Raw genomic sequence first — 23,525 nt, 5'->3', positions numbered from 1 at the left:
TTTTGATGTTGTATCTCGAAAACGTAGAAATGAGATTGCTGCTCTTCCCAAGATGTTTGACAAACTGTCTCTACAACTATTGCAATTTTGACAGATTTGGATGTCTGCCTTACACTTCTAGGTATCTCTAGGCTCAAGAAGGTGCTCAGATCGGTAGCAATGGTAAAGGAGAGGAGGCAAGAAGTGCAAGCCTCGGTCTAGCCAGCCTTGTCGATCAGCATAACTGAGTGAAAGGGCATTCAAAGACACTCAAGTTCTATGCCGCAAGCCGCAATGTCGAGAAACGATATCACATTCTATGCCACACACCTTCCAGATGCTTTCTCAACCAACATCACAGTCCTTGAGACCATTCCCGGGAAAGAAAGGAAGCTTGATATATCCTCCTTACATACGCGTGAACCTCTACGTATCATTCTGTGCCTTTTGGAAAATGCTCTTTTTTTCCCAATGAATGTCATGAACATTGGTTATTGCCAACCGTAACGTCTTTGTTTCTTTGCAAGCTAGCCATGGATCACCTCCAATTGTTCCCATTATATCATACACGCCTCGAAACTCCATGTCGTCACTTTTCGTACCTGATCTCGATATCATTCCTCGTCCTTACTTCTCATCTGCTCTGCTGAAAATTGCATTCGATGATTTTATCGTGTCCGTGGTTGATTCCTTCGTCATAGCCGTCTGTCGTCTGTGTTTTGTAACAGATGCCATTCGATGCGAGAGGCAAAGATCTGGCAAGATTGCGTGGAAGCTGTCGATGTTTGTCTCAATCCATATCGCTGTCTGCCACGTAATCTTCATCGTCGCTGCGGTCGTAGATGATGAAGGTTTCGTCGATCTTCTTGCCAGAGTGGGATGCTTCTCTCGCGTACGAAATGCGACTACGCTGAGACGGGGGCGGTGTCTTGACGCTGATTGTTTCTTCGACGTCTGTCTCTGCTTCTTCGATATCAATCTCGATGTGTTCTTCGATAGATGTATGATGTCCTTCGTCCTCGTTCTCAACTAGAGTATAGTCCTCGTCTACTGTCATGTCGTAGTCGGGCTCTGTGTTCTTCTCCCTGTACGCAAAACGAGCAACGTTCTTTTGGAATTCGACAGTTGCTGCGCTGACTTCAGTGTGCTTGACACCTAGGCCCAAAGAAAGCCCTTTTTTGACCATCTTGGCTTGCTTCGTAGGGTTCAGATGCCAATTTAGCTCGCCTAGGCCGATCCTCGCGCCAGACAGGAATGCCTCCTTTGCTTGTATGAGGTACGTCTCTGCAACGTGCGTCTGGTTCGCGTGGTATGACAGAGCAAACGCAAAAGCTCCGCCAAGGATATCCCATTGCTTCGGCGTAGTCTTTGGGAGGTTGATGTCAAAGCTACGGATGATTTCCGATATCAGGCGTGCAATGACAGGTGTGGGACTGGTCGCATTGATGCCAAACTGAGGCATAAGCCTAGCGAATCCTTCGATTGTTGCTAGTGTCAGCTCAAGATTCTCTTTCTTGAAATTCTGTAAGATATGCGTATTGCCTTTCTTGGTCCGCATCTCATCAATACGAAAAACAGTCGCCATATAGGGATTTCCGAGAAGATGGCGCTCGAGATCGGCGAGTGCAAAATCGTGAATGATGGCTGTACGTGGAAGGGTTGCCCAGATTGCGTACTCATGAGATGACGGGTTCCTGTATTTCCCGTTGTAGTAGAGTCTTAAAGGCTTGAATCGTAGGTGATAGGGCCATAGGTGGAATACTTTTTCTCTCGGCAAAGCACCGCCGCGAATCACGTAGAGACGTGGGTTCGCGAAAGACTTTGCTGCTAGTCTCATAGCAAAAAAGAGATTGGAAGTCGTACTGATCAGCTCGGACGCAGTGTCATCGTTGTTCAAGTGACACAGAACAGCAGCGAACATGCGATCGTCCGCGCACGATGGTGGAGCAGGGGGACCGCATGGCAGATACGCATGTCGGCCAGATATTTCTCCGTGTCGCGTCCTAACACCTCGACTGTGGTCATCGTAGAATCGAAACAGGAGTTCTGGAACCGGAGAATGGGCTTCGGCAAACGTGATTGGATCTTTGACAACGAGATTCTGGTCTGTAGCTCGAATTATCGGCACTTGCTCTCCCCCGATTGTCCTCGTTCTGTTGTGTGTGATCATAGACCGAGGACATCCTTTGAAGACCTGACGGGGAGCGATAGCGGAGGTTTGCTGTCGGGTTTCAATGACCACAGCCACGAGTTGACGCGGCTTAGGATTCTGGACGGGCTTCTGGGCTCGAGGCATTGTCGACATTGGAGAAGATGAAGGTGAACCTGTGACGTCGAGCTTTGCCATCTCTCGAGACACCCATTCTAGCTCGGCATCGTGAGAGGCCTCAACTTTCTGCCACGCCGGGCATGAAGCACGATAGCCCTTCTGATACTGAGCCTTGATAGCGGTTTTGGTCAGACCATTGGCAAAGCCTCGTGCTCGGATTTCTCTATCGAACATCTTATTGAAAGTGAAAGCAATCTGGTCATCATTCATATGCCGTCGATGAAACACGAACAATGCTTGACGGTGCCGTGGTGACCACGAAAACTTCGGTGATCGAGGTGAGCGAGAGCTCGGCGATGATGTAGGTGTCTGTGGTGCCATCATTGATTGTTTACGGGCAGCCGCAAGATGAGTGGCAGTTGTGATAGAGGTCAAAGCTACGAGTGAAAGGATAGAAGAAGGTGTGTAGTGGTAATCGTTGAAGTTGAAGAGAGCAGAGAGAGAAGATTTGGGAAGGCAGATGATATCGACAAGTGAAGTAAAGCAAGAGAGGGATACAAGCAAAGTGAAGTAAAATAGAGAAAGAGGAATGATAGAGACTGCCCTCATGCCATCATGCCTACACTACATTGGAACGAGGAAGGAGGCTTCAACCTGACGATTGGCAGTTACGGCACAAATACCTCAAACTCATCACTAATTTCGACCCTCACACAGCATGTTGGCGGTCTGGAGCCACTGGAGAGATCGAATGATGTATGCAAGAACGATGAGATGCAGCGGGGTTGATCGCAAGAATTGACTTTAAGCAGAAGGGACAAATCAACTCGAGGTTGAGCAGACGAATTGACTTTCGACGGGAGACCAAAAGGAACTCGAGGTTGAGGGGGAAAACCCTGCTCGAACGACGACAAGGTGGAGTCTTCATTTCGTTTTGTACGCTACCGATATTGAGGATGAAAATAGTAACAATTCATCGTCGTTGATGGGATGAGGTGGAGGTAGTCGACCATGAAGAGAGAGTTTGAGCGAAGCTGAAGCCTTCACGTCTCCAACCTCATGTTGACAACAAAGTTCCCCACCACTACCCGGATGGAAAGAGCGACTTCTGCACCAACACAGCTCTTCCACCACAACGAGAATCAACAAAGATATCCGGGCGCTGCCAGCTCACACAAGATACAAAATGGAAACCTCAAACACAGAAGCAGTAGAATACCTCCACCACCTCCTCAACAAAACCCTCCGCATCCACACCAGCGACTCTCGAATCTTTGTCGGAACAATGAAATGCACTGATCGAGTATGCCTGCCCACCTCAACCCCCTCTCCCCGTAGTCCTCTCTCACTAACACTCTCTTCCAGGAACTCAATATAATCCTCTCCCTAACCCACGAATACCGCCAACCCTCCCCGTCCACAATCGCCGACGCAGCATACGCACAACAACTATCAGGCTCTACGGAAAACCTCAAAGTGGATATGGTAAAGAGATTCGTGGGCCTGGTTGTCGTGCCGGGTAAACACATTCGCAAGATTGAAGTTGAGGAGTGAAATGAGCTACAGCAAGGGAAAAAGAAGCAAAAGAAAGACCTTGAAGAAGAGAGAGAGAGAGAAAGGCCAGAGACGATCGCACGCAGAGCGGTAGGTCGGAATGCTCAAAACATTGGTCGCGATACACAGATGGCGACAAGAACAACGGATGAGGCATGGAGCGCATACGACATTACGAGAAACGAGATATGAGATGGTGCAAAAAGATGCTCAGTTGAGCACACAGATACGAGAGCCTACGCAGACACGGCCCGTGAACCTCGAATGGCACGAGGCCGTTATCACGGAAAGCCTGAGGAAAGACACGATAGGACATCATTGTGTCCTTGGGTCGGCAGTGCTCCGAATACTTCTTCACTTGCACAGTAGATTCATAAAAGGAGAACGGAACAAAGAGGTGCAAAGCATTACTCTACTTCAAACCCACAACAGGACGCCTCGCTTCCAACTACCCACCCACCATCTGTGTCGCCGACCAGTCGTAAATGCATTCAAGGGCCGCTCGCACTATATGCAAATTCGATCTCTGCTGTTCAAATGCTCTGCTTCATCATGGTCATTACAGTTTGACACCCCACACTCCCTTGCCAGCACAAACTCCCAACCAATCACCGCCTTGGCCCGTCAAAGCGCTCTGCGGTGCCCAAGAAATATTGTTGACTTCGTAATCGCTTCTCCAGCTTGCCGAGGGACCCTTCGCTTGAGCTTCCCCTTGAGCACCACCGCCGTTGAGACTGGCTCCATTGCCGGAATTGAGAAGATCCCAGACCAGTACTTGGCTGTCATCACCACCACTGGCAAGCATGCCTCGCCGGCTGGGGTTCCATTCTATTGAGTTCAGTGCTGCTGAGTGCCCGCGAAGCTCGAGCAGAGCAGTGCCCGGTTGTCTGGCGTCGAGAATGCGCACAATGTTGGACTCTGCGGCGAAAGTCGCCAAAAGATGTGCGTCGTGTGGTGAAGCAGCAAGACGGAGAAGAGGGGGAGACGCAGGTAGACCTGCTGCTGAAGATTTCGTGGGAGATGCTGGCATGGCCGCTGTTGTTGCACTTGTTAGAGTCACATTGTTGTGCAAAACAGATTGAAACCCACCTTTGTCCTTGTCCGACTTTTCCGAGGGTTCGTAGATGATGGTACTGTGCTCTAGGCTTCGCAAATCGAACATTCGTACACTTCCATCAGCGCCACAACTGACAAAAACGTCGACACTGCCTGCGCAGAATCGAACATCGAAAACCTCCTTGTCGTGTGCAATCAGTTGCGTTTTCGCAGTAAGCGTCGGAATGTCCCAGATGGTGCAAGTGGTGTCAATGCTGGATGTGATGATAAGCTTCGGCGACAGAGTATTCCAGTCAAGAGAGGTCAAGGGAGCGGTATGTTCAGGGGTCTTGGAATTTGAGAGTAGAGCGAGAGGCTGCAATTTCTGGGTGGGTGGGTCGCGGACGTTGACCGAGGCGGATCGATTGATGTTGTTGGACAGCATGGCGGGCTGCGAGGATGAGGGAAGGGACCACAGGCGCAAGTGGTCGCCCGAGGTAGCGAGAAGATCGGTCGACTGTTTGGAGGATGAAGGTGGCTCCCACGAGATACGAGTGACTGGATATGCGCAAGTGGCTTCTGCGACCTTGACGTAGTCGATACCGTAGGCAGGACCGCCCATGGTCGACTGGTCCTGGGGCGCGATCTGTGTGTCGACGATTTGGATCTGCAGGTCTAGTCAGCAGGGATAGGCAATTGGATTGATCAGATGGTTGCGACGCACAAAATTATGCGGGTCCTCGAGGTAGCTGCCAATGGCCATTTTACCACAGCTGTTACCGTTGGGCACCGGCCATTTGCACCAATCAAAAGAGTAGGCGGCCCAAGGAGCCATGTAGCTGCAGTTGGTCTGGCTGGGAGGATATTCGTAGACGGCAGTTGAGTGACCGCCATGACGGTTCAACAGGTCTGAATTGGTGCGAGGGCGTATGTCGGCCAGGCCTAGGGGAGAATGGCTTGACGAGGGAGTGCCAGATGTGTAGCCTTTTGTGGGAGTGGTGGAGAAAGCGATGTACTTTTGATCCATGCCAGCAGGACTTGAACGCGAGTGACTGTGCTGAGAGTTGAGGGTGGGTGGGCGCGGAGTATACTGTTGCTGGTTGGTGTTGATGGGAGGGGGCATGGTAGGGATGGTCTGCGGAGCCGAGTAAGTGGTCGCGCCGGTTGATGATCGCGAAGTCGAGGAGGCGCCAGGGAGCAGAGTGTTTGGTAGATTGGACATGGTGTGCTGTTGTTGTTGCGACGACGAGGGGTGAGTTGGCGTGGCTTGTTGAAGGTGGATGTTGAAGTCGCTCTTGTTTGGCGTCTGGTCGAGGGGTGATATGGGAGTGTTGGCTGATGTGCCGAATGCTGGTATCGGCGCAGACGCTACTAGGCGATTGCTGCCCGAATGCGACGACGACGCGACGTGCTGAGTAGCTTGTTGCTGTGGTTGGTGATGGAACGAAGCCTGGTCAGGGTAATGTTGGCGCTGCTGCTGCTGCATGTCGGCCAAAGACGAGGGACTCCCGATAGCCCCGAGAGATGCTGTACTCAGGCCCAGCCCCGTTGCGATCGACTTTTTGTTAGAATGCGACATTGCCAAACCCCACGCGGACTCTCTTCTTGTCAAATGCTGTATGGAATGAGAAGACAAGGAAGTTTGGTCCGAGGCCTCACTGCCTTGTCGAGCCCTTGATGGACCATAATCCGCACGGCCCCTCTTACGACGACAACTCCATACCGAACGTCAGCCACGACAGCTTGCTCCACACTTTTGACACTATCCTTCGCCAATTCATCATCCATCATATATCATCTTCAAACCCAATTTTCATTCAAATCCACAAGCTGTTTGTCTCTTCCCACGACCACTCTATTGCCGGATCAACATATTGACATGGACGACGCTGCGAGTTTCCTCCTCTTACTTCCCCCTCCGCCATCACCGCCAACTATCCCTGCTCTCAAAGAATTATATGCCGACACACTCACCCAAGTTTTGAAAGAGGCCGATTTGGCTTCCAAAGAATCTGTCCAGCCCTCGGTCCTCGACATTGCTCTGGCTATTCCGCACCTGACAGCACAAGCTGCTATCCCGCGTGCCGAGCTCTATGCACCCACGCAAACTATACTTGCTGCTGTCTACAAACTTATCTGTCTGATTGCGGCTCAAGAGCATATCAATGTTGAAGACGCCGACGGCGTTGATGTCCGCATTCTTTCAGTTGCCTGGTCTCCTCAATCTAGCTTCGACGCTTCTGCGCACCCCTCATCATACGGCCCTGTGCTCGACTTGCAGTCTCTTGCTGCTAGCGGGCGTCCATGGCAGTATGCATTCGGTGTAGAGAACGACCAAGGAGAGGTCTTTGTCCGTGCCTTTGTTGCTGCAAAGCAAGCAGCCGCTGACCACCAATGCGATTGCCATCCATCCTCTGGAACCACGAGACCCACTACAACTCCTCGTCTGTCAGCCAAAGAACACCATCACGTTGCTGTTGGTGGCACTTTTGACCATTTACATATCGGTCACAAGCTTTTGCTGACCATGACCGCCTTTGCCCTCGATCAAACCAAATCTGATTCCATCTTAACGATAGGCATCACAGGCGACGAGTTACTCAAGAACAAAAAGTATGCCGAGCAACTCGAAAGCTGGTCTGCCCGCCAAACATCCGTCCACCGTTTCCTAGACGCAATTCTCAACTTTGCTTCCGCAGATGCCGCGGATCCTGTCGTAGAAGAGGTCAAAGAGTCCGGCCCGAACGGCCACGCAGTCAACATCACATATCCTAATGGCTTAAGCGTTCGATGCGTCGAGATCTGGGATCCTTTTGGCCCAACAATCACCGAGAAAGACATCTCTGCTCTCATAATTTCTGCGGAAACCAGAGCTGGGGGCAGTGCTGTCAATGACAAGCGTGCTGAAAACGGATGGCCCAAGTTGGATGTCCTGGAAGTCGATGTGCTGGACTCCACAGAAAACTCGAGTGCCGCATCGCAGCAAAACTTTGAAGGCAAGCTCAGTAGTACCGAAATTAGGAAAAAGCAGGCGCAAAAGACTGCTTCTTCGCTATAGAGGAGGCCCAGATCTTTACCGGTCTGATACGAAGACTTTTGCTTGCATAACGATCTTTGATCATCTTGAGAATCACATCACACAACAGCGTCTACAGGAGTCTCAGAACAGGAATCTTCCTAACGAGAGCAGTTCCGACTGGAGCACGTAGCGGTATTGCATCTGCGTCCAAGACTATCCTCAGCAAAGATGCAACTCCAGTCGCAAGATTGTTTCAGGATCACTGCAGGCTGGTGGTGCTCAAGTAGTGTCACAAAGGGGTAGATGGCGCAGTGACTGGCTTGTCAGGATGCTTGCATCGATGAAACAGTGCTGCCGTTAATGTGATCATGAACCCTGATCGGATTTATAGTACTAGAATCGATTACTTCACGCCCTGTACGAGAGAGTCTCGATTGTACAGTAGAGTAACATTAGCTGGCTTACTAGTCTCGAAGTAAGGCAGGTAACCAGAAAACAAACCACATCACCTCAGATTCATTTGGTATCCCAGGCAGCCTCTGTGTTGTTTGTGCTTGCCCGCAACTAGCAATTCTGCGTAGAGAAGAAACGAAAGAATGTTCAGGCATGCAGAGAGTGCAATTAATCAGCCGAAACCCTCCCCCCGCTCATGGCGCACTTCACCGTCCCCTGTCCACAATTTCCCTCCTGTGCCAGCGAAGCGACCTGCATGACGGCCTTTTTGTATTATAGCCGCTGCTCACCCATATCACAATCACATGATCTGATTTGTATGCAGTGATGGTCCGGTCCGATCGGTGACGGGCATGGAGCATTTCTGCCCTCCCGTGGTGTTGTTGGTGGCGTCGAGTAATTCAGATGCCAACAGAGACAAACACCCAACGACAGCGCATCCCACCTGACCACACCTGAAAAGCTAGCTCTCCCTCTTTCTGCGGTCGAAACTGCAGTCGTCATGTGCTGCAAGCCTTCCAGAGAGTGATACTTGGTTTGTCGTGTGCTTGCTTGTTCTTTTCCCTCCGGTCTTCACTCCTGCTCTCAGAATTCCTAGGCATGATGCTCCATAGAGCGAACTGAAATTCTACCGGAGCAGTATATTTCCGGTACTGAATGACATCGAATTACGCGATGACCGGGTACCGAGGAGCGCTGGCCCTCTCCAACGAGCTGTTACACGATATTCTTGACCTCATAGCAGCCGATCCCGAAAGACTTGTGAGTGTCGACAAGCGAGCATATCTATCTCGGGAAAGCTTCAGACCGGATCCTCTACCCTCTCAAGACCAAGTCGTACATATTGGCAAGTTTAGATTACTCTGTCGACGATTCGCTGCTCTGGGTGCTTCACATCAATTCGCACGTGTTACGACCAGATTCTCGTCAAAAGGACTTGCGAGACTCGAAGCCATTGCCGATCAACCACATCTGGCGAAACATGTCAAGAAATTCAGCTACAAAGTGCCTTATTTTTGTACTCAAGGTATCAAGACATCACAATACCCATTCAACGGTCCCTAGAACAATCTTGCTGATATCTGCATCCACAAAAAGGTCGAGAAAGCATACAAACCCTTGACACCCAAATTCAGCTGACCATCGGTAAACAAAACATCGACCGCTTCCTCAGCAAAATCCACGAACAGCAAAGAATTCTAAACTCCAAACGCGACATCGAAGTCCTACGGAAGGCAATGAAAGCATTCATCTCGCTCCAACACGTCCAAATCCTGCGCGTCCAAGACCAAGAAGACGAAAAATTGCTTACTTACATCCGCTATCATCAAAACATTACTCAAGCAGCGGAGCTCAAATGGGCACCTGCATGCGCTCACAGTGCCAGAACCATCGGAACAGCGCTTTTGGAATCGAGATCACCGTGCTCGCGATTCTCGTCTCCAATGCTGAGTCCCCAGAGCGCTTTGGTGCTGGCAGAAAATCCCACTGGGTCCTTTTCAACACTAGCGACAAGACTTACATGCCTTGAATTACACTTTGACGATGGATACTTTGACGACAACACGGATTTGGAAGTTCGCATGTTTGAGCTCTCGCAGCTGTTCAGAACCGTGTTTCAAGCAGCGGTGAATATGGAGGCCATACACGTAGGCTTTCCCTCCCACCGACCTATCGGCCTCCCTCTGGAAACAATCTTCCACAATGTGACGTGGAGTAAACTCGTGGCATTCGGGATACAAGGTTGGCGCTTGCACGACCACGAGATCATTGGTTTTGCTACTCGCCACAAAGACCGCTTACGAGGACTAAGGCTCAGAGATGTAATGCTCAGAGAAGGCAGCATGTGGAAGTCCATCCTCAGTTTCTTGCATTCAGAAATGAAACGTCTAGATTGGGTGTCTTTGCGCAGGATAGACTACGCCGCTCACTTTGACACCGTATGGGAGAATGCGGGTATAGAGCTCCCTGACGATCCTCCGGGTGGATTGAGCTCGTCAGACGAAGACACCGATTCCGAAGACGACATTTACTGGGACGAAGAAGCAGAACATCAAGACGACGAGACAAATCACTCCACCACAGCATCAGATTGGGACAGTGTAAACGCATCTGACTCCGAAGACCAAGACGGAGAAGAGCGCGGCAGAGCAGCCCACGAAATGGGCTTTCCACCCCTAAATTCGCCGGATACGCCGAGCTCGGTGCCATGGTGTGATTGCACCAAGAGAGCTTTCCCAATCAGCGTTGACGAGTTGGGCGACGACGGCACAAGCGTGGACACCAAGCAGTGGAAGATGTGGGAGAAGTGGGTGCTGGGCAGATGTCCTGAGCATAATGTTTAGGAGATCGAGACCTAGGAGTTAAACCTTGGAAAAGCAAGCAATCGACTTGGGGATACTTTCTTGCTTTGCACGTTAGCGATGAGAAGTACTTGTTTGTCTTCCCCAGACCAATTTGTTCACATCTACTTCATCTACCACCTGATCAGGGTATGGAGGGAACCGCTTTTCAGATGAAAGCTCTCTATCTCTTCCGCCAGAGAGCCCTCGGTCTATGCCAGATGGTCTGCAAAATCATGACGGCCACCTTCCATGCACTCAATACTCCGACGCTTTACAACTCAACGGCTGAGATTCACTAGCGATGTTACGAATGACGGTTCGTTACACAACAGTCGTACGCGCAGGACTTTTCACTTGACGATGCTAGGTGTCGTTGTATGTATAGGCAACGCCTTCACTGGTCAGTTATCCGACGAAAGCATGGACCAGGGATGAAGAAGATGTATGAACCAGCAGCTGAATTTGAAGGGTATCTTTCTGCTCTCTCTCAGTAAAACAGTACTGTTAATCTCCCGAGACCGTTTTCTCCCTGCCCTTGAACGCCCGCTGTGATGAGAAAAAGATAAAGACAAACATAAGAGATGGAAAAGTGATGGCCGCTCAAACTCAAGCCGGCTTCGCATCGTTGCTCTTGTGGGAACCAAGTTTTCCGGTCACTGCGAGATAGATGATGACGATGAGGATGATGACAACAATAATGGCGACGCAGATACCAAGGCAGTACCACTTCTTTCTTCTGGCGGATCTGGCCTTTGTGGTTGCAACGTCGAGGTGCTCGTTTGCTTGAACCATATTCGTCTGCGTTTCTTCGGCCTTTTCCTCGATGTTCATGATCATGGGTTCTTGCTGCATGACAATCGTGTCCAGATCCTGGAACAGCTGTGCCAGCTCAGTCATTGTGCGCTCGATTTGCTGGATAGCATCGTGGCGCTGGCGAACATTTGCCAACGTGCTTTGGGCTTGACCGCGGCGATCCGAGTTAAGGAGAGCCTGCTGGAAGATCTGGGTATCGGCACCGGACTCGGTGGCTTGAATGATTTCTTGCTCGGTGGCGTCAGGGTTGACGATGAGATATTGACGACGCTGCTGCTCTTGGACTTCCTTGCGGAACTGCGACTCGACGGTTTGGTAGTTGCTGATTGCTTTGCGGATACGGCGGTCCAGGGCATTGACCTGAGCTTCGTTGCGAGGGTTTCTGGACTCGGGGCGTGACTTGATTCTCTTGACGCGGTCGGCGAGGGCACGGTAGGCAGTCATGATCTCGGAGCCCATGGCATCGATTTCTTTGTTTGTGGAGTTTGTGCCCGAGACGAATTGTCTGTGCAGACGCTGGAGACCTTGCAGACGGCTCTCGACGTCGTCGATTGCGCGACCGACTTCACGGCAGTCGTTCAGGATGGCGTTGGGGTCTGAGTGTTGGCCGGCGGCGTAGGGGTCGGCGAAGGGGTCGTTGAGTGGCTGCATCTCGACATCGTTCTGAGCTCCTGGTTGGTGTGTCAGCAGGGGTCTTTGGTCTCGAGGTTCCTCAAAAGGAAAGGTAGGCAGCAATCGAGCATCGTGATGCGTCCGACGGGCGGCTAGGCCAGATGCTAAGGCTGTGGATAGCAAGACGTACTGTATGTGGGAGGAGTGTCGTAGCCAGAATTGGAGCCATAAGGATTGCTCTGTCCGTAGCCGTTGTACTGTTCGCATGTCAGCATTGCTGTACCCCAGGTCTGGCGGCGGACTCGTCTGTGCTTACTGCCATGGTGTGTGTTGATTATGTATGTTTGTGTGAGGATATGCGAGGAATAGATTGAGAGTAGCTGATATCGAGGCACCGGGCGCAAGATGTACTGTTGTGAGAGTAAGGGAAGAAGCAGTTTCGTCTCAGACGAGTAACAGGAGCAGGTGGTGAGATTGTATGGAAAAAGACAAGGGAACATTCAGGAGCCATGGTCTGAAACACTAAAAAGCCACAGCCCCCCTGACACTCGACCAAGGGACACCCGTTATAATTTTAGCTCACGATAAGCCTTATCCCCCACATCCTCCATTCCTCAGCTCACTTTCGCATCGTTCGTCCCGGGTCGGCCAATACCATGGTCTCTTTAAGTGGTTGCCTGAGCCGATCTGTTGTCTCTATGCTTATGTACTCGTCATGTCGTGGCTGTATACGTCCGTATACCTACTTTGAGTGCTGCTGCCTGCAGATGCGCAGTCTCTTGTCATCCTCCTCGGATGCCGTTTCCTCAGCCGCCCGCGCTTACTCCGTATTCCCATCAAGCGCTTGACTTTGCGCTTCCCCATCGCTTCGTCTCGTCGCCTCCTGACCAAGACTTCTCGACATAACCCAACTCGTGCTTGACCTTTGCCACCAGCTCCGAATCACCCATGTTCTTGCCCAGATTGTCGCTGATCTTGATGCACGGCCGTCCATCCGCCTCGAACAGCTTGATGACAATGTTGAGCGGCACGCTCTTCTCGCCAGAGCTCTTCTTGCTGAAGTCGTTGGTGAAGAAAGTTCCCACACCAAAGCTAGGCACCAGCTTGACTGCTTGAGTGGCATGCATGTACTCGATGCAGCGGTCCACATTCAGCGAATCCGAAAACACAATCGTCTTGGGTACTGTGATGTTCTGCTCGTCGTAGAAGTCGCGCATTCTCTTGATGAACTCGAATGGATCACCCGAGTCTTGTCGTGTTCCAGTGTATACTTCGGCAAAGCTTGGGTTTGGCTTGTCCAGACTGGGGTCGCGAGAGTGGCCTGGTGGCGCGGGTCTCTTGAAGGCTTTTAGGAAATCAGGTGTACCGAATGTGTCAGTGAGAGCGATGCTCAGCACTCCGCGGCCGAAAGTGCCACTCCAGTATTGCAATGCTGTCTCATTGGCTTTTGTGTAGTTGTCAGTGATGGCAGCGATACCCATGAACCACTCGTGAGCCACGGTCCCTATAGGAGACATGTTGTGCTTCATGGCCATGTGTACGTTGCTGGTGCCGGCCCACTTTCCAGGGAAGCTGCGCTTGGTCGCTTCATCTTTTGCCTGTTGCAATCCTTGCATGACCATGTCGTGAGTCTTGTAATCCCTTCTTCTTCTGCTGCCAAACTCGGAGAATGAGCATCCAGCCTCAAGCAAACGAAGACCCTTCTCATATGCCTTGTCGACCTGTCCTTCATGATCCCAATCCGTGTCGCAGAACTTGAAGTATGCCTCGGACACAAGAGCAAGCAGTGGGATCTCGTAGAGTATAGTGTCCAACCAGCGACCCTTCACAAACAGGGCAATGTCACCCTCATCTGACACGGACTCGTTGTCGATGGGAGTGGACGGCTGGAAAGAGAGTTCGACCTGTTCCTCGGGGTGGAGGGAGAAGGTGCGCAAGAACTTCAGGTATTCCGGGGTGAGATAAGAGCAGTGTTCGGTGAGGTAGTCAATCTCTTTATCTGTGACGCGAATGTTGGCGAGCTGGGCAATTTGGGCCTGGAGCCAGTGGTAGGCCTGGCGGTTGAGTTTGAGTTCGGCGGTGCGGTTGGTAAACCTGTAAGTTACCTCTGCGCGAGGTGTCAGCACACAGCAGCTCTAGCTTTGTCACTTTGTGAGGCTGAGTGCATATACCAATGTTGGGGAAGTACTTCAGAACGGCACATTGCATGGTAAGCTTGTAAAGATCCGTGTCGAGCAAAGATCCAATGCCCTCGGGCAGTTCGCCGGAGTCCGTCATTTTGGTATCGGTTTTGTTGGTTGTATATCGAGAGTGTACAATTGAGTGATCAAGCTTGACGCGCGAAAGCACCGCGATGGAAAAAAGTCATGACACGCCGCATGACGCATGGACTTGTTTCAGCTTCCGTCTCACCTGGCACGTCTCATCTCGCTGCCATTTCTCTAGTAGTGAGCCAAATCTATGTATCTACAGAGTATACGGAGTAACCTGGCGACATTCGTAAGGTAGGTTCAACCATCTACTGTGCTCACACACGAATGTTATTGAGTTCAGAGCCATGTGGTCATATCACATGGTTCGGACCATCACTACTCCCAAAGCATGCTTACAACACCAAACCAATGTGTTGGCACAGTTCTATAGTCTGCGCCGACCATCCGGAGGACATAGAGCTGGGCAGAGTGAGTACCAAAAGACACAGAAACACTCCTTGTGTATGTTCGGAGGTGAGAGGCTGAAGTCTCCTTGTTCAGCCTCCATCATTGTCCCGAGACGCACGGACGCAGCGTCATCAATACTCAGGCTGAATTCAAGTTGTTGCTCTGATAACAATTATCCATTGCGTTTTGCGACAGGAAGGCACGACTGGCGCTTCACTTTTGCATCAATTCACTGCCTTTCTTCTTCATCTCCTTCGTCTTTCATCTTCGAAGCCCAGCGCGTCTTGTTTCTCTTTTGCACCAAACCTCTCTCACAACCACAACGTCAAAATGGCCTCGTTCCTTCGCTGGTTCGTCTTATCAATTGGCTCAACTCCTTTTTATAGCTGACAAGCATTCAGGTATGGCGTGAAGCTTGCACAGCGCCCTATGCTCACTCAGAGTGTCACTACCGCCGTATGTTCCCAAAGGTTGTCGGCGAGAAAGTTCAGTAGTTAACAGTCAGGCCAGGTCCTCTTTGCGACCGGTGATACTATGGCTCAGCAGGGTGTCGAGCAGGTTGGCTTGAAGAACCACGATCTTGCCCGCAGTGCCCGTATGGCGCTCTACGGCGGAGGTGTGTATTCATTGACACTTGAGCTCGAGTGTGACGCTGACTGACTTGCTATAGCTGTCTTCGGTCCTCTCGCTACCACCTGGTTCGGCTTCCTTCAGCGCCGCGTTCGCATTCCTGGCTCGCCCAACGCAGAGATCCTCGCTCGCGTTGGTCTTGATCAGACCGTCCTTGCCCCTCTCAACTTGTTCGCCTTCCTGTCCTCGATGGCTATCATGGAAGGTTCGGATCCTCAGAAGAAGATCGAGTCCACCTACTGGAACGCTCTGTCCAAGAACTGGATGCTCTGGCCATTCGTCCAGGCCGTGAACTTCAAGTTCGTTCCTCTCCAGCACAGAGTCCTTGTCGTCAACTTTGTCTCGTTGGGTAAGTCTCATTCTTCTTCAATTGGCTATCCTTTTGTACTAACCAAAGTCAAGGCTGGAACTGCTACCTCTCTTACCTCAACTCCACCGGCTCTCCCATTCCCAAGGAGCTTCCTCCATCATAGAGCGTTGAACATGGCTTCACGGATATGATTTTTCCACCTCCTCCCGTGGTGTCGACCCTCGAAGGTTTCCACTCGGATTCGCTTCACGTGCTCAAAAAGATGGTACATAACGACGACTTTTCTCAGTGAAGATCGTCCAATACCTAGCTTTGCTACATCAGACCACAGACATTGTACATTAGCTAAGCAAGCGATGTTCAAAACGCTTCTCTATCGGCATCTAGAAATGTTTTTTGCTCTTCCATGCTTAGTATTTCCACGTGCTTTTTCTTCATCATTTTACAAACATGCTGAACATAACTACGACTCTCATGCTTGTGCCTTCTCTTCTTCTTCAGGCGTACGAGTCTTGAGCTGGAGAGCGTGAATGCCACCCTCGGCAGCCAACTCATCCTTCAACAGAGTGTATACCATTCTGTGCCTTGCTGGCTGCATTTTTGACTTGAAGGCATCTGAAACAATGTTGACCCTGAGAATTTGTTAACCCTGATCAGTGCAGGACCGATACTTCATTCTCCAAGCGGCAAAGCATAGAAATGACGAACCTGAAATGCGTCTCTCTAGAGGTCACACCAACCATTGCCTTGTGGTGGGCATGCTTGTGAGAATCATTGAAAATTTCTAGAGAAGTGGGCTGCAACTCTTGCGTGATCTGACCATTATCAGAAATTTTGCTCATACCAGTATACTTTGATCCAGCAAACACACCTTTTGCTTGATGGCATCTTCCATGGGAGTCATTGAGGAAGTCATGGTGGACAACGGCCTTCTGGATGCCGACGTGATGACTCGGCGAAACATTCGACTGCTACTAGTGGAATCTGTCGGTCAGTCAAACTTGTCTGGATGTTGATCTTCTGATAAGGCTGCTGTCGGGTCTACTTACCTGATCTTGTATCGATGGCGAGTAGAGTTGATGGTGAATCTCTGGCCGCGATGATGACCAAGTCTGGCTAGCAAGATATCATGCACGGGCCAGCCTGGTTGCTATCTGTGAACGACCTAGATCGTCTTTGCGACCTTCACATCCTAACGCAGACAACCTCGGACTTTGTTCATCTTCATTCACCGGCACGTCTGCGATCAATGACAGCGATGGCATACCTACCGACGTTGTTAGATCATAATTTTTTGAACGATGGGACTATGCCTCCAGGTGCTACAAGCCCTACTCTTGGTTGCCAACAGTGGTCGCCTGGACCTCCTTCTTTGGGCACTAGCTTTTAAGACCCCTCCGAGCGTGGAGTAGCTTTTTGGTGGGGCAGCCGCGTTTTGTAGCTCTCAAGGGAGCCGCGGTGCCTTATCAACAACACGATTACAGAGCCCAGTGGCCGATACATGGTTCGTCTTACGTAGGTTGCAAGCATATATCTACGAGGGCACTTCCCCCTCTTCCTTCTTGTTCTCTATGTACCGCTCCCTCCTCCGTTCTTCTGCTTCTTTTCCCTTTCAGTTTCCAAGATACCCTGCTCCTCCGAGGCTTTTTATTATCACTCGCAATATGTCTGGTCTTTCGGTCGAGCTTACTGCACCTAATGGTGTCAAGTACACACAACCTACTGGTCTGTTCATCAACAATGAATGGGTCAAGTCGTCGAAGGGCGACAAGATCTCTAGCATAAACCCCACGTAAGTCTGCTTCTCTGTGTCGAACAGTGTACGGCACAACATTTATGCCGGATCCCATCATGGCTTGAGAATGGAAGGTCACAGCAATGCTGTTTGCATAGCAGGGCTTGTTGACAATCTCGCTCGTGTCTTGCACTCGGGCAATTCCACCTCCGAAGCCTTATTTGACATATGTTCACAACTTCAGCACAATGGCTGACACACAACTTACAGCAATGAGAGCGAGATCTGCTCCGTCGAAGCCGCCACAGCCGAGGACATCAACAAGGCAGTCGCCGCAGCAAGAAAAGCGTTCAAGGGAGAGTGGAGAGAAATTGCCAGCACAGAAAGAGGAGAACTCATGGTCAAGTTGGCCAACCTGATCGAACAGCACAAGGAGACTCTTGCAACAATCGAGACATGGGACAACGGTGAGCAACAACATCAAAACTGCTTCAGCGGAGCAAGGCTGATCAGTCGGACATAGGCAAACCATACTCTGTCGCATTGAATGAGGACCTGGGCGAGGTCATCGGCACACTCAAGTACTACGCTGGCTACGCAGACAAGATCCACGGACAAGTCATCGACACCACGCCGGCCAAGCTGGCCTACACAATCCGCGAGCCCGTCGGTGTCTGCGCCCAGATCATCCCTTGGAACTACCCTTTGGCCATGGCAGCGTGGAAACTCGGTCCCGCTCTCGCCGCAGGAAACACCGTCGTGCTCAAGCCCGCCGAACAGACCCCCCTCGCTATCCTCTACCTCGCCAACTTGATCAAAGAAGCCGGTTTCCCACCCGGTGTCGTCAACATTGTCAATGGCTACGGTCGCGAAGCCGGCTCTGCCCTCGTTCAACACATGGACGTCGACAAAGTAGCCTTCACCGGTTCCACAGCCACCGGCCGCGAAATCATGAAAATGGCAGCAGTAAACCTCAAAAACATCACTCTGGAGACTGGCGGCAAGTCTCCTCTGCTGGTCTTTGACGACGCAGATCTCGACCAAGCAGTCAAGTGGTCTCACATTGGCATCATGTCCAACCAAGGCCAGATCTGCACAGCTACTTCGCGCATCCTTGTCCAAGAAGGCATTTACGACAAATTCATCGCCGCGTTCAAGGATCACTGCAAGGAAACCAGTGTTGTTGGTGACCCCTTTGCCGAAACCACTTTCCAGGGTCCTCAGGTTACAAAGCAACAGTACGAGCGCGTGCTCTCCTACGTCGAGGCCGGCAAGTCTGAAGGCGCCAAATTGATCTCTGGAGGCGAGCCCTGCAAGCAAGATGGCAAGGGATTCTTTGTTGCACCCACCATTTTCGCAGATGTCAAGGATGACATGAAGATCTTCAGGGAAGAAGTTTTCGGGCCTTTCGTTGTCATCTCGTCGTTCAAAGACGAGACTGAGGCTGTGGATAGAGCTAACAACAGTACCTATGGTCTGGGCTCTGCTGTGTTCACTCAGGATATCACCAAGGCACACCGTGTGGCGAGGAACATCGAGGCGGGTATGGTTTGGATCAACTCGAGCAACGACAGCGACTATCGCATTCCATTTGGCGGATGTAAGCAGAGTGGAATTGGCAGGGAGTTGGGTGAAGCTGGTCTTGATGCTTACACGAACAAGAAGTCCATCCATGTCAACTTGGGCACCAAGCTATAAGAAGTTTTTTGGCAGAATGATGGATAGAGTGTTCAAACAAGAACCATTCTGGGGTTTACTTGTACATAGCTATGATAGCTTCGAATACCACTGTCACGATTTAGTGGTTATGAAATGTCCGTTCGACAGGTTTGCGTGCTGAAGCCTCCGTGATGAAGCCTCAAGCATCGACTTCGACATCTCGGCGTGGACCAGAGTCGAGATCAGGCATCCAGCCCTTTGGCCTCTCCCTACCACGTATCACCAGACCATACAAGGCCCTCTCCACTTTTTCCACACTAGTCTGCATGACATCCATCTTCTTATCCACATCACGAGCGAACGAACTGCCGAAGCCCACATTCAAGCCTTCGAGCTCTGAACGCAGAGCACGCAAATCCGTAAGCACATCTCTGTGGCTACCGATGGCGGCTTGTGCATCCACGTCCATTTTGTCTCCTGCAACCGCATCACTCGAGTCCACTGAAGGTAGCTTTCCATCTGTAGCCATTGTGGTGATGGAGAAGCGCATTAGTTCGCCCGTCATGTCGAATACGCCCAGCAAGTAATCCTCGACTGTGAGTTGTATGGGACCGCCTTCTCCTCCCAGTGTGCGCAATTGCTCGACCGAGTCTTCGTATGTGAGTAGTGTGCCAGTGGTCAGGTAGTGCTGGAAAATGGCGGCTTCCATGTATTCTTGGTTGCCACCAGTGATGTTGCGTGCATATCTCCAGGCATTGACTCCTTGCAGCTCAGCGGAGACTGTGTTGTAGCGTTCCTTGATGATATCGTAGTATTGCGCGTTGTTCTTGTTGACATGTGCGGGGAGTGGTTGAGCGAGTTTGCGGATTCTATCGATGCACCATCAGCTTTCTGGTTCGCTGGTGTTTGATGGAAGGTGTTGTTCAAGCGGACCTTTGGAGGGTGAAGATACTGTATGTCGCCTTGTGTCAGCCATGGTTTTGTGGCAATGACTTTGAGAGAAGGGCTCAAGGGACGGACATCTTTTTTGATGCAGCAGTAATGTCTCGCGATGCTTTGATGGTGCGTTCACGGCGATCGTGGTGTTCGTCCAATTCGGCGCGGAAGGTCTCGAACATGGGCATGAAAGGCGAATGTTGGGCTTCGGGGGCGTCCATTGTGTCTGATCTCGGTCGCTTCTGGCCCATTTGTTGTGGTTGTGTGGTGTATGGTTTCTCTTTGTGCAAAGCTGCCCGCCTTTGCTGTTTGTAGAGAGCTTTTGGTGATTATGTCACCGAGACCAAACGTCTTGGCATTCATGTGCCTTTCCTTGTTCCGCATTTGGTTCCAAACCGCGACTTGTTCCTTCCATGTTCACCAGTAGAGAGTCAGTCCAGTCAAGAGACCACTCGTCTCGTCACTAGTGAGTTTCTGAGGCACTCGTCATCTCGACCAGATCCAAGTTTGCATTTCCCCCAAAGACATACCAGAACAAGCCACATGAAATCCAAGGAATGTGCAGCCGGAACAAAGGCATTCACCCACTTCCACGTCACGCAGTGCATCTAGATCCATCCCAGCCTCATGATGATCCGCAAACGGACACTTGAGAATACTCATTCTACTCTCGGTAGCCAACATGAAAGACCGGCCCGAGAAAGAGGTACAAGTACGGTCCGAAAGGCCAGCAGAACTTCGCGTTCTGACATCCACTCCATCTCCTATCGCCATTTGTCTTTTCTGCTCCTATCCTTCAATATACATTCAACATGCACAGAGCCTCTGTTGGCAAGCCGGCCCCAGACTTCACCGCCACGGCGGTCATGGATGGCAAGCTCAAGGGCAAGCTCGTTCTCCTCTAGCAAAATCACTTCACTATGCTGACAGAAACGCAGAAATCAGTCTAAGCGCTTATACCTCTGCTAATCACTGGGTTGCACTCATATTCTTCCCCAAAGCCTGGTCATTCGTCTGTCCAACCGAGATCCGCGCATACAGCGAACGTCTAGAGGAGTTCCTGTACACTCGCTCATGCGCCGTTGTCTTTGCATCCACCGACACTGAGCTTTGTCTTCGCGCCTGGAATCACACCAACGAGATGGAGGGAGGCCTCGGTGGCGTTCATGTTCCCCTCATGAGCGACAGCAACCACAAGATCAGTCGTGATTACGGTGTCCTGCTCGAGGATCAAGGTGTCGCCGAGCGCGCACTCTTCATCATCGATCCCAAGGGCACTGTCAGAAACATTACCATCAGTGATGCAGATGTCGGACGCAGTGTCGACGAAACTCTGCGTATCATCGATGCCCTCGCCTTCAAAGACGAATACGGAGAAGGCTGCCCCGTCAACTGGAAGAAGGGCGATGCAGGTCTGAAGATGGCTGAGCAAACCAAAGTCGACGGACCTATCGAAATGAAGAAGTCTTGGTCTGAGTGGGCTCGTCCAAGACTACAGCGTGCTTGGAGTGGCCAATCGCAAAGATCCATTGGCAGTGGCGCGAATCGGATTCCGGCCACGCTTACAGTGACACCGCCTTCACCGCTTATCTCGCCTACTAGCTCTGCTCAAGACATGATGGAGAGAAATATGGAAGCTGCGATGGCTAATCACCATATCGGTCTTGCTGCTTAGCATGTGATATAGCTATATACGCAGCAATAGAACAGTTGCATAATGAAGCTTCAGAATTTCAACGAATAGAGTGATACATATAAATCAAAGCACACGATGATGCTTTTGCACTTTGAATCTACTTGATATACTCAGTGTTTCAGTCCTCCAACTTTGATATCTTCCAGAAGTAATGGTCGCGATGCCAAGACTTTGGATAGGCAAAAGCCACACCTCAAGCCTCTCCTATTCCACCGGCTCGACAAAACATATAAACCACCAAAATCACATCCAACGGCCTCACAATCTCGGAACACCATGGATACACTGGCCCAGCCCTCATCCATCAAGTCTGAAGAAACCATAGCCAAAGCTCCATCAACAATAACAACTCTCTTCTCCAACACCCGCCTAATCCTCAGCATCTCCCTCTTATTCCGCGCAGCACTCCTCCTCTGGGGCGAATACCAAGACACAAACTCACCCCTAAAATACACCGATATCGACTATCTAGTCTTCACCGATGCCTCTCGCTATGTGTTTCACAACCAATCCCCGTACCTACGAGACACATATCGCTACACTCCCCTCTTAGCATGGTTGCTCTACCCCACTGCATTAGGCGGCCGCTGGTTTTGCTTTGGCAAAGCCGTGTTTGCGGTAGGGGATGTGGTGACGGGCTGGTTGATCTTTTTGCTGTTGAGGAAGCAAATGCAGAGGGCAAAGGCGATGCAGTATGCGAGTATTTGGTTGTTGAATCCTATGGTTGCGAATATAAGCACCAGAGGGAGCTCGGAGGGTTTGCTGGCTGTTATCGTGGTGGGTATGCTGTGGGCGGTGCAGACAGGGAGGGTCAGGTTGGGAGGTTGTTTGTTGGGTTTGGGGGTGCATTTCAAGATTTATCCGTTTGTTTATGCGGTTAGTATGGTTTGGTGGTTGGATAGAAGCAAGGCGGGTAGTTGGGATGGGAGTGGAGGTGCGTTTGGTGGGCTTGTGAACAGGAAGAGGGTGCAGTTGGCGCTGTACAGCTTTCTGACATTCAGTGTGTTGAACATGGTCATGTTTCGACTGCAAGTCTTCTCCTTCACTGTATGCAAGGATGGACAGGCATGCTAACAATTCTACAGTTATGGCATGGAGTTTGTTCGTCACAGCTATACCTACCATCTCACTCGCATCGACCACCGCCACAACTTTTCCGTCTACAACACTTTGCTTCACTTCAAGTCTGCTGTGGGCTCTTCTTCAGGACTGGGTGTTGAATCTCTGGCTTTCTTCCCTCAACTTTTCCTTTCGGTGGTTGCTGTTCCTCTGCTGTTGGCAAAGAAGAATTTGGCGAGCACCATGTTGGCCCAGACGTTTGCGTTTGTCACGTTCAACAAGGTCTGCACAAGTCAGGTATGCCTGGGGTTTTGAAGCTTCCTTTCTATCACGTTTGCTGACTGATGTTGTGCTAGTACTTTTTGTGGTATATGGTCTTCTTGCCCTTCTACCTCCCAACTTCATCGTTGATTCGACAACCTAAACTCGGTTTCTCTGCTCTTGGTCTTTGGGTCATCGGACAGGTATGAGTGTGCCCTTTCCATTTACTTGACCCATGGCTGACAATCCTTGCAGGCTCTATGGCTACAGCAAGGATACATGCTCGAGTTCCTCGGCAAGTCGACTTTTGTGCCAGGGCTCTGGGTAGCCAGTGTCCTCTTCTTCGGCATAAACTGCTGGATCCTGGGTATTGTGGTGTCCGATATTGCACACCAACCTTCGAGCCCATCCATCAAGTAGATGTAAATGTGCGAAACCAGTACTCCCTGTTGTACATGGCTTCTCTTTCTTCTTCCTTCTTCCACAAAAGCAATGCCTCT

The 23,525-nt window shown here is 50.8% G+C and overlaps 13 protein-coding genes across 13 annotated transcripts; 7 read left to right on the top strand and 6 right to left on the bottom strand.

Annotated features, from left to right (window-relative positions):
- Positions 1 to 769: 769 nt before the first annotated feature.
- On the bottom strand, positions 770 to 2,629 carry M436DRAFT_44496 (uncharacterized protein; the record flags this gene model as incomplete). Its single annotated transcript, XM_013573151.1, has 1 exon — positions 770 to 2,629. The coding sequence occupies one exon, from the start codon at positions 2,627 to 2,629 to the stop codon at positions 770 to 772; it is 1,860 nt and encodes a 619-aa protein (XP_013428605.1).
- Positions 2,630 to 3,434: 805 nt separating this feature from the next.
- On the top strand, positions 3,435 to 3,802 carry M436DRAFT_71801 (uncharacterized protein; the record flags this gene model as incomplete). Its single annotated transcript, XM_013573253.1, has 2 exons — positions 3,435 to 3,551; positions 3,614 to 3,802. The coding sequence occupies 2 exons, from the start codon at positions 3,435 to 3,437 to the stop codon at positions 3,800 to 3,802; spliced, it is 306 nt and encodes a 101-aa protein (XP_013428707.1).
- A 559-nt stretch (positions 3,803 to 4,361) lies between these two features.
- M436DRAFT_43957 (WD40 repeat-like protein) lies at positions 4,362 to 6,416 on the bottom strand (the record flags this gene model as incomplete). Its single annotated transcript, XM_013573043.1, has 3 exons — positions 4,362 to 4,837; positions 4,892 to 5,504; positions 5,562 to 6,416. The coding sequence occupies 3 exons, from the start codon at positions 6,414 to 6,416 to the stop codon at positions 4,362 to 4,364; spliced, it is 1,944 nt and encodes a 647-aa protein (XP_013428497.1).
- Positions 6,417 to 6,716: 300 nt separating this feature from the next.
- Positions 6,717 to 7,895, top strand: M436DRAFT_43890 (uncharacterized protein; the record flags this gene model as incomplete). Its single annotated transcript, XM_013573025.1, has 1 exon — positions 6,717 to 7,895. One exon carries the CDS (start codon positions 6,717 to 6,719, stop codon positions 7,893 to 7,895), a length of 1,179 nt encoding a protein of 392 aa, XP_013428479.1.
- A 1,089-nt stretch (positions 7,896 to 8,984) lies between these two features.
- M436DRAFT_43507 (uncharacterized protein) lies at positions 8,985 to 10,654 on the top strand (the record flags this gene model as incomplete). Its single annotated transcript, XM_013572953.1, has 2 exons — positions 8,985 to 9,336; positions 9,408 to 10,654. 2 exons carry the CDS (start codon positions 8,985 to 8,987, stop codon positions 10,652 to 10,654), a joined length of 1,599 nt encoding a protein of 532 aa, XP_013428407.1.
- A 606-nt stretch (positions 10,655 to 11,260) lies between these two features.
- M436DRAFT_71797 (t-SNARE) lies at positions 11,261 to 12,401 on the bottom strand (the record flags this gene model as incomplete). Its single annotated transcript, XM_013573252.1, has 3 exons — positions 11,261 to 12,138; positions 12,270 to 12,336; positions 12,396 to 12,401. The coding sequence occupies 3 exons, from the start codon at positions 12,399 to 12,401 to the stop codon at positions 11,261 to 11,263; spliced, it is 951 nt and encodes a 316-aa protein (XP_013428706.1).
- A 514-nt stretch (positions 12,402 to 12,915) lies between these two features.
- M436DRAFT_62756 (nicotinate phosphoribosyltransferase) lies at positions 12,916 to 14,356 on the bottom strand (the record flags this gene model as incomplete). Its single annotated transcript, XM_013573190.1, has 2 exons — positions 12,916 to 14,186; positions 14,251 to 14,356. 2 exons carry the CDS (start codon positions 14,354 to 14,356, stop codon positions 12,916 to 12,918), a joined length of 1,377 nt encoding a protein of 458 aa, XP_013428644.1.
- A 713-nt stretch (positions 14,357 to 15,069) lies between these two features.
- On the top strand, positions 15,070 to 15,842 carry M436DRAFT_71795 (putative integral membrane protein, Mpv17/PMP22 family; the record flags this gene model as incomplete). The annotated part of the gene is made up of 5 exons (XM_013573251.1): positions 15,070 to 15,089; positions 15,141 to 15,195; positions 15,250 to 15,355; positions 15,410 to 15,718; positions 15,772 to 15,842. The coding sequence occupies 5 exons, from the start codon at positions 15,070 to 15,072 to the stop codon at positions 15,840 to 15,842; spliced, it is 561 nt and encodes a 186-aa protein (XP_013428705.1).
- A 309-nt stretch (positions 15,843 to 16,151) lies between these two features.
- On the bottom strand, positions 16,152 to 16,595 carry M436DRAFT_62754 (bola-like protein; the record flags this gene model as incomplete). The annotated part of the gene is made up of 3 exons (XM_013573189.1): positions 16,152 to 16,311; positions 16,388 to 16,494; positions 16,551 to 16,595. 3 exons carry the CDS (start codon positions 16,593 to 16,595, stop codon positions 16,152 to 16,154), a joined length of 312 nt encoding a protein of 103 aa, XP_013428643.1.
- Positions 16,596 to 17,343: 748 nt separating this feature from the next.
- Positions 17,344 to 19,112, top strand: M436DRAFT_62753 (retinal dehydrogenase 2; the record flags this gene model as incomplete). The annotated part of the gene is made up of 3 exons (XM_013573188.1): positions 17,344 to 17,471; positions 17,685 to 17,881; positions 17,938 to 19,112. The coding sequence occupies 3 exons, from the start codon at positions 17,344 to 17,346 to the stop codon at positions 19,110 to 19,112; spliced, it is 1,500 nt and encodes a 499-aa protein (XP_013428642.1).
- A 160-nt stretch (positions 19,113 to 19,272) lies between these two features.
- M436DRAFT_43687 (Translin) lies at positions 19,273 to 20,230 on the bottom strand (the record flags this gene model as incomplete). The annotated part of the gene is made up of 2 exons (XM_013572987.1): positions 19,273 to 19,942; positions 20,094 to 20,230. The coding sequence occupies 2 exons, from the start codon at positions 20,228 to 20,230 to the stop codon at positions 19,273 to 19,275; spliced, it is 807 nt and encodes a 268-aa protein (XP_013428441.1).
- A 591-nt stretch (positions 20,231 to 20,821) lies between these two features.
- M436DRAFT_71791 (thioredoxin-like protein) lies at positions 20,822 to 21,753 on the top strand (the record flags this gene model as incomplete). Its single annotated transcript, XM_013573250.1, has 3 exons — positions 20,822 to 20,894; positions 20,948 to 21,447; positions 21,715 to 21,753. 3 exons carry the CDS (start codon positions 20,822 to 20,824, stop codon positions 21,751 to 21,753), a joined length of 612 nt encoding a protein of 203 aa, XP_013428704.1.
- A 228-nt stretch (positions 21,754 to 21,981) lies between these two features.
- M436DRAFT_43503 (uncharacterized protein) lies at positions 21,982 to 23,445 on the top strand (the record flags this gene model as incomplete). Its single annotated transcript, XM_013572952.1, has 4 exons — positions 21,982 to 22,724; positions 22,791 to 23,061; positions 23,121 to 23,228; positions 23,281 to 23,445. The coding sequence occupies 4 exons, from the start codon at positions 21,982 to 21,984 to the stop codon at positions 23,443 to 23,445; spliced, it is 1,287 nt and encodes a 428-aa protein (XP_013428406.1).
- Positions 23,446 to 23,525: the final 80 nt, after the last annotated feature.

This window comes from Aureobasidium namibiae (assembly GCF_000721765.1).
Source record: "Aureobasidium namibiae CBS 147.97 unplaced genomic scaffold scaffold_6, whole genome shotgun sequence".
Taxonomy (NCBI): Eukaryota; Fungi; Ascomycota; class Dothideomycetes; order Dothideales; family Saccotheciaceae; genus Aureobasidium; species Aureobasidium namibiae.
The sequence above is the reverse complement of the archived record's forward strand: the minus strand, read 5'-3'. Positions and strand labels throughout refer to the sequence as shown.